Source organism: Dermacentor variabilis, unplaced genomic scaffold (assembly GCF_050947875.1).
Source record: "Dermacentor variabilis isolate Ectoservices unplaced genomic scaffold, ASM5094787v1 scaffold_14, whole genome shotgun sequence".
Classification (NCBI taxonomy): Eukaryota; Metazoa; Arthropoda; class Arachnida; order Ixodida; family Ixodidae; genus Dermacentor; species Dermacentor variabilis.
The window spans coordinates 12,198,725-12,211,178 of NW_027460302.1; the positions used below are offsets into that span (position 1 = coordinate 12,198,725).

General features: G+C 44.0%; 1 protein-coding gene across 1 annotated transcript in view; it reads right to left on the minus strand.

Moving 5' to 3' along the window:
- LOC142567742 (chymotrypsinogen B-like) overlaps positions 1-12,454 on the minus strand; it is a 171,915-nt gene that overhangs the window by 141,174 nt on the left and 18,287 nt on the right. Inside the window, exon 2 of the mRNA XM_075677923.1 lies at positions 8,354-8,520. Within this exon, the coding sequence (XP_075534038.1) occupies positions 8,354-8,520 (167 nt within the window). The remainder of the gene's footprint in view (positions 1-8,353; positions 8,521-12,454) is intronic.

The window sequence follows — 12,454 nt, forward strand, 5'->3', positions numbered from 1 at the left end:
TTTATTCTACGAAACGGTACACATATATATAGGTAACAGACAACAGCAGCATACGCTTGCGCATACGTACTGGTTTCTGATCAAATGAGACAGCAACGAGACATGTGTAATGGAAAGCGAAGATGATATAAAAGATGAAAAAGCGACCATGCATAGCCAGTTTTTTTTTTGTAATTGCAAGATTAAAAAGCCCTCTCCATCAAACCACCTTCTGTGATACGTTTAAAAAATCGAATTCTTTTTTGAAAGACCGATTGAAGGCGCGATAACACAAGCGTTTCTCAAGCTAGCGATCTTCGCCCCTTCAATAATCTCACGTGTTGTTTGTGTTGGGCTTCTTCCTATCACAGTGCACTGATTATAAATGGGACTGCACCCATGCTTTCTGCAGTGAAAAGCCAGATGCCCCACTCCTCCAGTTCGCAGATTATTTGCGTGTTCAGGCAACCTATCATTTACGCACCTTCCCGTTTGGCCGATGTATTTTTTGCCGCACGACAGGGGCAGTTCATACACGATATTTTTCTCACAAAGAACATGACCTTCCTTTTGATTTGTCCGGCAACTGGGCTTCTCATAACCACAGTAGCTGGCCTTGCACAAGTTGGACAGCTTGATTGGCGCTGAAAAGATGACGCTTACATTTGCGTTATTGCCAATCTTCTTCAGTCTGTGCGAGATATCGTGGATGTACGGTACTATTGCGCGTTTCTGCTTCACTCGCGCAATTTCCGGTGAAGTAAACTGCTCATTCTGTCGCCCGCGTTTTGCGGTCTTAAGGAGACCTTCGGCCACAGCTGTGATCATATGCTGCGAAAAACCGGCCTTTTGCAGGCGATCCACTTGCGCCAGAAAACTGGACAAACACTTGTGAGTACATGAGGGGCGAAGCGCATTCATTAGGGTTGGCTTCGCGATGCCCCTATTAACCAACTTAGAGAGGCTCATTACACATGTCTCGTTGCTGTCTGATTTGATTAGAAACCAGTACATATGCGCATGCGTTGGTTGTTTGTTACCTATATATATGTGTACCGCTTCGTAGAATAAAACAATTGTTGGAAGTTAGCGCTGTGGACACGTCGTGCCTCTGTCTCTAGTCCCTTTTTTGTACGCTAAAAACCTAAAAGTTATGGAACACCAACATGCCCAAACCTAAGCTCTTCAAATTCGCTTAACACGTAGGTGAAGAGCGAGCAGCGGTGCGTAGTATTTAAATGTGTTCATTAGTGACAGGGCGTTCAATCACAGATTCAGTTCTGGTTCCATGTCATAAGCAGTTGGCGGTAGTCGTCGGGGAGGATGCACCGTTCGAGGACGTTCTTAATGACACTATATTGTCACGTGGTAGTGATGGTTGAAGACACAGTAACAAAACTGTGAATGGCGAAACTAACTTCATTGGGCGAACCTGTGCCCACAAAAACAGGCTACACTCAAAGCTGAACGACAGCGGCGAACACAGTCGGCCATCGCCGAAAATCTGGTCAGTGGATCAAGCGCGTCGATTTTTATACGTCAGTCGTCGAATGCTGCAGAGCAATCGCTGGGAGCCGCGTGTCTTCCACAAAGTTCTACACTATTCGCGTCGCGCATACATGCAATCAGATTACACAAGGTTCGGTGACAGACGGCAGATGGAACCATCGATAACATTTCAGAAACTTCCGATACATGCAGGCGCGTCCTGAGCTGTGCGATAACATTTGTTAGGCGGTGACAAGCGGTCACCCTGAAAAGATAAACAAGTACATGTGTCAATATTGATAACGCACGCAGTCGGTCACGCGCATGGTCTCTTTGGTTGTTACTGTCTGCGGAGTTGTCTGGGATTTGCGCCAGTTGCGGACGACGTCAAGGCGCTCGCATAATCGGGAGCTGGAGGTATATACCGTTCTTCCGGCAGAGTACACTTGCACGACCAACCTGGCCATATAGTCTATGAAAGCCCCGGAGCAGAGCTTGCGTCGCACAGAAGAGCGCTTCTTGGAGTGTGCCCGCCCTGGCAAGAAAGAAGGTGTCGCAGTACCTACTGAATGACATGGACGAAGACAGCGGCATCGACTGCTGTCGACCCAATGGCGGCAGATTAGCATCCTGGAAACGCTTTTGCCGTAAGCCTTTGAACCTTCGATTCTAGTGGGCTCGCATTTGCGTCTTGACGCTTAGTTCGATGTGGTAAGAGTAACAAACCGGTGCATGGTCGTGCTGACCTTGGTGGATAAGCAACAAAACACGTCCAACACTCTGCCTCGAAAGTGTGCGACACGTGTGTAAAAGGTGTGCGACGAATTGCTGAGAATAATTGCAGTGGTTATCACTCTGCGTGGCTTGGAACTGTGCTGTAGACAGGAGCCGACATAAGTCATGTCATAGAGAGTGGACAGCTTTGGGAAGACGCAAAGGCAGCGAGGCTGAAAACGGGGCGCGGAATGTGTCGTGTACAATTTGACGCGTATTCTTCAGTTTAACCAGCCTGCTCTTCAAGAGGATGAACTACTCATATTCCGAGGGTGACATGCCCTTTATTGAGCAGCTTGATTGAGCAGATTGAGCAGCAGTCGCAACAACGAGAACGAACCTACTTCTACTGCCTGCAGATTCTTCTAAGCCGCTGCCTCATTTCTGCTTGGTTCCTGCCATCTGCGCCCTGCGCAGTTCATTCGAGTCATCTGTACAATCATCTTGCACGTGCTTCACCTCCCTGGATCACGCTGCGCTTGCGCTACCTTGGCACGGAGAGGATATAAACGGATCCGCTGTGGCTCCAGCTTCATTTAGCAGCAGTTGCAACAACGAGAACGAACACTAACTCCTGCTACTTCTACTGCCTGCAGATTCTTCTAAGCCGCTGCCTCATTTCTGCTTGGCTCCTGCCATCTGCACCCTGCGCAGTTCATTCATTATCGAGTCATCTGTACAATCATCTGGCACGTGCTTCACCTCCCTGGATCACGCTGCGCTTGCGCTACCTTGGCACGGAGAGGATATAAACGGATCCGCTGTGGCTCCAGCTTCATTTAGCAGCAGTCGCAACAACGAGAACAAACACTAATTCCTGCTACTTCTACTGCCTGCAGATTCTTCTAAGCCGCTGCCTCAGTTCTGCTTGGTTCCGGCCATCTGCGCCCTGCGCAGTTCATTCGAGTCATCTGTACAATCATCTGGCACGTGCTTCACCTCCCTGGATCACGCTGTGCTTGCGCTACCTTGGCACGGAGAGGATATAAACGGATCCGCTGTGGCTCCAGCTTCATTTAGCAGCAGTCGCAACAACGAGAACGAACACTAATTCCTGCTACTTCTACTGCCTGCAGATTCTTCTAAGCCGTTGCCTCGTTTCTGCTTGGCTCCTGCCATCTGCACCCTGCGCAGTTCATTCATTATCGAGTCATCTGTACAATCATCTGGCACGTGCTTCACCTCCCTGGACAACGCTGTGCTTGCGCTACCTTGGCACGGAGAGGATAGAAACGGATCCACTGTGGCTCCAGCTTCATTGAGCAGCAGTCGCAACAACGAGAACGAACACTAATTCCTGCTACTTCTGCTGCCTGCAGATTGGTTTTCATTTTTCGTGGAAATTTTACTATGTCACGGTTCTTTTTTGACTGCTGCTCACTAGTTTTTTGGTTTTTGGCTGTGGCTACTTCTTCTGCTGTGAGACGCCTACTAATGCTGAGCTATGCAAGAAGATTGAGCGGCTCGAATCCTTGTTTGAAGGCAAACTGGATTCTGTTGTTGAAGAGATCGCTGCAAGGATTGTACAAAAGTTTGAAGAACAGGGCCCTGGCAATATTTCTGTACTTGCTGATAGTGTACGTTTTATCAGTCAGCAGTGTGAAGAAATGCGGACGACGTTTGATGGCCTGCCCGCAACAAACAAGGCTTTGACAGCACCAAATGAATCCCTGACAAAAAGAATTTCATCAATGGAGCAGTACAGCAGGCTGAACAATATTGAAATTAAAGGCATCCCGTCAACGCAAGGAGAGGATTGCTCTGCCATTTTGAGTACTGCCGCTGATGCAATTGACTGTCAAATTGATGTGGCGGACATCGATACAGTTCATCGTGTCGCTAGCAAATCACCCCATAAAAATTTAATCGTTCACTTTTGCTCCCGTATCAAGAAGAATGACTTCCTCCGTAAGGCTCGAAAGGCACGCCTGAGAACCTCCATGACTGGGCTCTCTGGTAATAATGATAGGCCTATTTATGTCAATGAGTACCTCACCTTTTGAGAACAAACGTCTTTTCTGCCGAGCTCTTGCTCTAAAGAAGCAGCATAAGTGGCAGTTCCTTTGGACAGACAACTGTCAGATTAAAGCACGCAAGACTGAAAATAGCAAAATGTTCTTCATAAGCTCTGAGTCGGACCTCAGCGTCATCACTTAAGCTGATTTGCGATTAGTCTGTGTTTTAGTCATTCAGTCATTCCCTCAAACATGTCTTTGTTTTTACCTCCTGAAGCTACATCACTGTTTAAATCTGCTGGTTGTTCATTGCTTCACTTCAATGCGCGAAGTTTGAGTAAGAATCATGATAACATATCTTCATTCATCGACTATTTCCCACAGTTCTTAATTCATCTGCATAACTGACACATGGCTTGGCCCGGCTGATAGCAATTTATACGGGTTCCATGCCTATCAGGCTGAGTATTGTAACCGTGTTGCATATCAACATGATGGTAGCGCAATTTTCGTCGCACCCCACATAAAATATAAACGTAGACTGGACCTTTCCATAGATCTAGTTCACTGCGAAACTGTTTGGGTCGAAGCCGTTGCCTCAATTGTCTTTTCCAAATTACTGTGGCGGAATTATTGGCTGTATTTACCGTTCTCCATCTTCTTCCATACCTGATTTCCTACGTCATCTTAGCTTAGTTCTTCAAACAATTACTAGTGAAAACAAGCCTGTCCTTATTTGTAGGTGATATAAATACTAACTTGTTCATTGTCGACAATAGTACTGTATGCGCTTATTCGGACTGTTTTTCTGGCTTCGGGCTTGAGCGAATAATAACTTCGGCCACAAGGATTTCCACTCAAGGAAGCAGCTCCCTCTTAGACCATGCCCTCACTAATATTTCGCCTGCACCAGTCTGGTGTAATTGACATAGACATATCAGATCATTACCCTGTATTCGCCACTTTCAAATCTAACCTTCCCAGGTCAGATCCCTGTTATGTTACGTCTCGTCTGGATAATATAAATTTTGTTGATGCAGTTGACAAAATTGACTGGACAGTTATAGCTACCAAACTAAATCTAGAAGAAGTGCTTCAGTTATTTTCCTCCTTACTTTTAAAAGCTGTTCATGTTAACACTGTCACTGTTAAGTGCAAAAAGAAATTTAAATTTCCGCACAATCCTTGGATCACTAATGGGCTACTTGTGAGCATGAGAAAAAAAGAAAACATGTATAGGAAGACTAAAAAACAGCCTTTCAATGTTAATTTAGCATTACGCTATAAGAAATATTGCAACATGTTGAGTAATTTATTGAAGAAATCAAAAAGGCCATATTACGAAAATGAATTCATGTAAAATAAATTTCACCCAGAAAAACAATGGCAACTTATCAACGAGTTTTTGAATGCACTGCATTCTGGCAGTTCCATTGAGAAAGTAATTTACCATAATGTGCATATCATTCACCCGCCTAGCATTGCTCGTGCGTTCAGTAATCACTTTTATGAAATTTATAATACTACCCATGTTCCTTCTGTTTATCATACGAGCCGATGCGACCAATCTTTCTTTTTGTTTCCTGTAATATCTGAAGAAGTCCTTACTGAGATTTACAACTTAAAAGGACACAAGTCTTGGTTTTGATGCAATTTCCGCATTTCATTTAAAGCTTCTTGCTCAGACTATTTCTGATGCTCTCAGTCTCTTAATTAACCTTATGTTCAAAACCAGTATATTCCCTAGAAGCCTAAAAAAAGCTAATGTCATTCCTGTTCATAAAAAGGGGGACAAAGCTCAAGTCGCGAACTATCGTCCTATATGTATTGTACCTTCAATTAGTAAAGTTGTAGAAAATTAATACTTCGTGGTATTAACATTTACCTTAACAAATTTAGCTTGCTGAAACCCTGTCAGTTCGGTTTTCGTTCAGGAAGCTTGACTAACTTGGCTTTGCAGGCATTAACTGATTACATTCCACATTATTCACTTGATGTCGGATACATTGTTGGCTCGGTCTTTTTAGACTTTGCTAAAGCCTTTGATAGAATGAACCACAAAGTTTTGTTTACTAAACTGGAGTCTGTTGGCATTTTTGTTCCAGCTCCTAATTTATTAAAAAGTTATCTATTTAATCGTAAATTTACACTGTACGCAGGCGGGGTTTTCTCTGAAAGCAAAGTTATTAACCAAGGAGTACCTCAGGGCTCGATTTTAGGTCCACTATTATTTTACATATATATCAATGATTTACCTGACTGCCTTAATTATATCCTACCTATATTATACGCAGACGATAGGACTGTTGCCCTCTCGGATAAATCATTAATTTCGCTAACTTTGAGACTAAACAGTGATCTGTCAAAAATTAATGAATGGTGTAACGAGAATTTTCTAGTTATAAACCCTACGAAAACGCAATTCATGTTATTTAAGTCATCACGGAGACATTTACTTTGCTCTCCGACCATAACTCTAAATGGGCATGACATTCCTGCCTCCACTTGTGTTTCTTTCCTCAGCATCAAATTAGATCGCCACCTTAAGTTTACTAACCACATTGCACACATCAAACAAAAAACAGCATTTGGGATTTGAGCACTACTCAAATCAGGTGCATTTCTTTCCAAAGAAGCATTATTATCGGTATACTTCGCTTTCATTCATAGTCATATCATTTATGGTATCGCTTCTTGGGGTAATACTTATCATTGTCATCTTTCCTCCATCCAGCACATTCAAAATCAGGATATCCGCATTATAACGCGAAGCCATTTTTTCACTAACACCTCTTCACAACTACGTACAAACCGCATCCTTCAAGTTACTGATTTGTTTACTATCATTTACCGATATTATTTTTCAGATTACTAACTCAACAAGTTCCTTACAACTTCGTTAGTTCTGATCTCTCTTTTAATCCCAATAACACAAGGTTTGCAGCACAAGGAAATTTCTTGTTGCCTTTATGTCATACTAATTACGGAAAGATGCCTTCCTCTTCTTGCGCGCTTAAACTTTGGAACAGCCTTCCATATTCCATTAAGTTGTCATCTACCTTGTACTCTCAAATATGAGCTCAAGAATTATTTCCTGTCTGATTAACTTCCTACAATGTTATTTTGCTATTTAGAAGCTATGTAATTACCATTGATTGTGCATCTTTCCGCTTCCTTTTGTCTTTTATGCGTGCCGTCACTCAGTTTCTTGATTATATTTTCCTTATTTCATAATTTGTTTCTCTGCTCTGTATTCCGCTTTATTTTTTATATAACTCCTAATCCAGGGGTCCCGGTGCAGTCTCTGACTTTGGTTCCCTTGTCTGTATACTATTTTTTGCAACAAATTGTTATGAACGAATAATAAACTGAAACTGAAACCAAGTACGAAGATATCTTAATATTTAGCGCATCGCATTGTACCGCATCGGAAATTTCAATGCTCGCCTGTCAAAACAGGTCTACCACGTTGCGGTCTTGTTCCAGCAAGGCATCTCTCATCTCTTCGAGGAAGACATCTTTAGAAAGTGCGATTAGGGATTCGCATTGTGGAAGTTTTGATCATCGTCATCATAACTATCCTCTATTTTTCCTGCACGACGTAGACCTCCCCCAGCGATCTCCAAATATTCTATCTTGAGCTTGATTATACGAACTTGCCCATGCAAATTTGCTCCTTTCATCATTCCACATTAAAAAAATGCCGAGAGCCAGTGGAGCATACTAGTCCAGGTACAAACAATTTAGAAAGGTCCACAAAGCTTCAACGGATACTCGTTCACCAGAACAGGAATTCGACTCCCTGGTGTAGTATTGGGCCACTAGCTACCTCATCACTCTTAGCAACGTGGGAGCTTTACGTCCTTACAATACATACAGTCAGGATCATGGATATTTAGGCTCCTGTCATTATTTTTTTTCGCATGTAAAAACGCAAATCTTAACAAACTCGTAGTCAACCAACAGACTCTTCGAGCTCTTTTTAAAGTTATGGCCAGAACTTATATGTTAAATCGAAATAACTGTAGTATGTAGACCGAAAAAAGAAAAACACGTTCGGTTGCAGCTATACATACCTCACGCCTTTTAATTCGAATTGCAAAGCATAACCGTGCGTCGTTTTCGCGATCCGCAAAAATTTCGCGGGAAAGCCTTACCCTTCTCCGTTTTGTCGATTCAATCGTCACACTGCCGTAAAAATCTTCCGGGTAACTCGTGCCGTTCGCGAATCCAGGACTGACCACGTATCCCTCGGTTGCTCCAGTGATAAGCACATTCGTGCTATCTTTGACAGTCACCTCGGCGGATTTGTACGCCGAGCCACCTGAAAGGGCAAAATACCGACATCACATGCACGTCTCATAGTGCTCCCGCATGGGTTGCAGAAGACAGTGCCAGCCGTTCGTCCTTTCCCCACAAGAACCACTTCTCGCAGGCACCAACAACAGTCGCCCGCAGCCTCGAAGTGACTTAAGATAAAACGAGTATTACCAGCCGAACTGAAAATCTGTAACAAAGAGAAATAGACGAGAATGTCGCTGTTCACCAAGAATCAGCAACGTCCCTGTTTGTCTTCTTTTGTCCCGCGCTCTCAGTCCTGCGATCATAACTGGTCTTAGCTATGAACGAACTATCATAGGATAGAACATAAAAACAACAGTTGGCAACCAAGGCACACGGACCTCGCGGGGTTGTGTTACTACGCCAGCCAATTACCGAAGCAAACACAATCGTCGTCATGAGACCTTTTCAAAATGGTGTAATACTTGATACCTCCGGAGCCTCTGCTGTTCTTGAGTGTTTTCATTGGCAGAAGCGACGAAGTGTGCAACAGACATGGTAAAGTGTATGGAGTCCGAGAATTTCACTCTTCAAAAGTCCGTGGTACAATTTATTTCAGTGCTGAACCCGTTTTACTCACGAAACTTCACTGCCAACTAAAGTGAAACGACAATAAATTGCAGGGAAGCAAGCGTTTTGTTTCCGTTCATTAAAGAATTAGGCTTTCACCATTTCCCTATAATATACGATTGAAAACGTATAAAAATTACGCGCTTATAATATCATTTTTGTGGTAACCGCCTTATTTAGGTAACAGCGAAAGTTTGAAGTACGAACTATTTGCAGCCTCGCGGAGGGACAGTGGCTAACGGTTATAAGGGCAAGAGTGGCGCTTTACTGCAGACTTAAGTGACAACATCCGACTATAGCTCATTATGCATTATATGCATTATGCATTATAGCTAATGCAGCGAAGGTGTAGAGGTAAAGCTTCCACCTCGCGTGCAAGAGGACTGTGGTTCAAATCCCGGTGCCGCGCTATCTTCCACTGGATTGAAAAATACGTGTTGATAAAATTGCATAAACAGGCCTGGAGTGCGGCCGGATCCCGGTGACCAGAACTCGTAACGCACTCCCTCACCAGAGCAGAACTGGCCACCCTGGCGCAGTACTTGGCCACAACATCCTATATGAATACAACAATCAAACCCCGGCCCTCAGTCCCCAGCAGCTACGAAGCAACTGACCACGGTGGCGGTCAGACCTGTGAGGCAGCAAATGGTGCCAAGAATCTCTGGATCCGGACAGGTCGCCATTCAAATCTGAACCTGGCAGCGTTTAACGCTAGAACGGTATCTAGTGAGGCGAATCTAGCAGTGCTATTGGAGGAATTATTGGGCAATAAATGGGATATAATAGGGCTCAGTGAGGTAAGGAGGACAAATTAGGCATATACACTGCTAAAAAGGGGGCACGCCCTGTACTACCGGCGCTTAGCGAAGAGACGAGAATTAGGAGTCGGATTCCAGATTAATAAGGATATAGCTGGTAACATACAGGAACTCTATAGCATTAACGAGAGGGAGGCAGGTCTTGCCAAACATAATAAGAGGTACAACTTGAAGGTCGTACAGGTCTACGCGCCTCTACATCCGGTCGTGAGGACAAGCAAGTCGAAGCTTCTATGAAGACGCGGAAATGGCGATGGGTAAAGTCAAAACAAAACACACTATACTGATGGGCGACTTCAATTCCAGGGTAGGCAAGAAGCAGGCTGGAAACAAGTCACTGAAGGGATATGGCATAGGCTCTAGGAATAGCAGGGGAGAGTTATTAGTAGAGTTTGTGGAACGGAATAATTTGCGGATAATGAATACCTTCTTCCGCAAGCAGGATAACCGAAAGTGGACGTGGAGGAGCCCGAATGGCGAGACTAGAAATGGAATAGACCTCACACTCTGCGCCAACATATGCATCATATAAGATGTGGACGTGCTCGGCAAGATGCGCTACAGTGACCATAGGATGGTAAGATCTCGAATTAGCGTAGACTTGAGGAGGGAACGGAAGAAACTGGCACATAAAAAGCCGATCGATGAGTCAGCGGTAAGAGGGAAAATAGAGGAATTTGAGATCAAGCTACAGAACAGGTATTCAGCCTTAACTCAGGAAGGGGACCTTAGTGTTGAAGCACTGAACGACAATCTTGTGGGCATCATTAAGGAGTGTGCAATAGAAGTCGGTGGTAACTCCATGAGACAGGATACTAGTAAGCTATCGCAGGAGACGAAAGATCTGATCAAGAAACGCCAATGTATGAAAGCCTCTAACCCTTCAGCTGGAATAGAACTGGCAGAACTTTCTAAGTTAATCAACAAGCGTAATACAGCTGACATAAGGAATTATTATGTCGATAGAATTGAACATGCTCTCAGGAACGAAGGAAGCCTAAAAGCAGTGAAGAAGAAACTAGGAATCGGCAAGAATCAGGTGTATGCGTTAAGAGACAAAGACGGCAATATCATTACTAATATGGGTAAGATCATTCAAGTGGCTGAGGAGTTCTATGGAGCTTTATGCAGTACCAGTGGCACCCACGACGGCAATGAAAGAGGGAATAGTCTAGAGGAATATGACATCCCACAAGTAACGCCGGAAGAAGTAAAAAAAAGCCGTGGGAGATATGCAAAGGGGCAAGGCAGCTGGGGAGGATCAGGTAACAGCAGATTTGTTGAAGGATGTTGGGAAGATTGTTCTAGAAAAACTGGCCACCCTGTATACGCAATGCCTCATGACCTCCAGCGTACGGGAATCTTGGAAGAACACCAACATAATCTTAATCCATAAGAAAGGGGACGCCAAATACTTTAAAAATTATGGACCGATCAGCTTACTCTCCGCTGCCTACAAAGTATTTACTAAGCTAATCGCAAATAGCATCAGTTACACCTTAGACATCTCTGAACCAAAGGACCAGGCAGGATTTCGTAAAGGCTACTCAGCAATAGACCATATTCAGACTATCAATCAGGTGATATAGAAATGTGCGGTATATAACCAACCCTTATATATATAGCTTTGATTACGAGAAAGCGTTTGATTCTGTCGAAACCTCAGTAGTCATGGATGCATTACGGAATCAGGGTGTAGGCGAGCCGTAGGTGAAATATTGACATATATTTATAGCAGCTCCACAGCCACCATAGTCCCCTATAAAGAAAGCAACAAAATCCCAAGTAAGAAAGGCGTCATGCAGGGAGATACGATCTCTCCAATGGTATTCACAGCGTGTTTACAGGAGGTGTTCAGAGACCTGGATTGGGAAGAATCGGGGATAAGAGTTAATGGAGAATACCTTAGTAACTTGCGATTCACTGATGATATTGCCTTGCTTAGTAACTCGGGGGACCAATTGCAATGCATGCTCACTGACCTGGAGAGGCAAAGCAAAAAGGTGTGTCTACAAATTTATCTGCAGCAAACTAATGTAACGTTTAACAGTCTCGGAATAAAACAGCAATTTACAATAAGTAGCGAGGGACTGAAAGTGATGAGGGAATACATCTACTCAGGGCAGGTAGTGACCGCAGATCGGGATCATGAGAGGGAAATAATCAGAAGAATAAGAATGGGCTGGGGCGCGTTTGGCAGGAATTTTCAGATTATCAACAGCAGGTTGCCATCATCCCTCAAGAGAAAAGTGTTGCCATCATCCCTCAAGCTGTGTCTTACCAGTACTCACCTACGGGGCAGAAGCCTGGAGGCTTACGAAAAGGGTTCTACTCAAATTGAGTACGATGCAACGAGCTATGGAAAGAAGAATGATAGGTGTAACGTTAAGGGATAAGAAAAGAGCAGATTGGGGGAGGGAACAAACGCGACTTAATGACATCTTAGTTGAAATCAAGAAAAAGAAATGGGGGGGGGGCATGGGCAGGACCTGTAATGAGGAGGGAAGATAACCGATGGTCATTAAG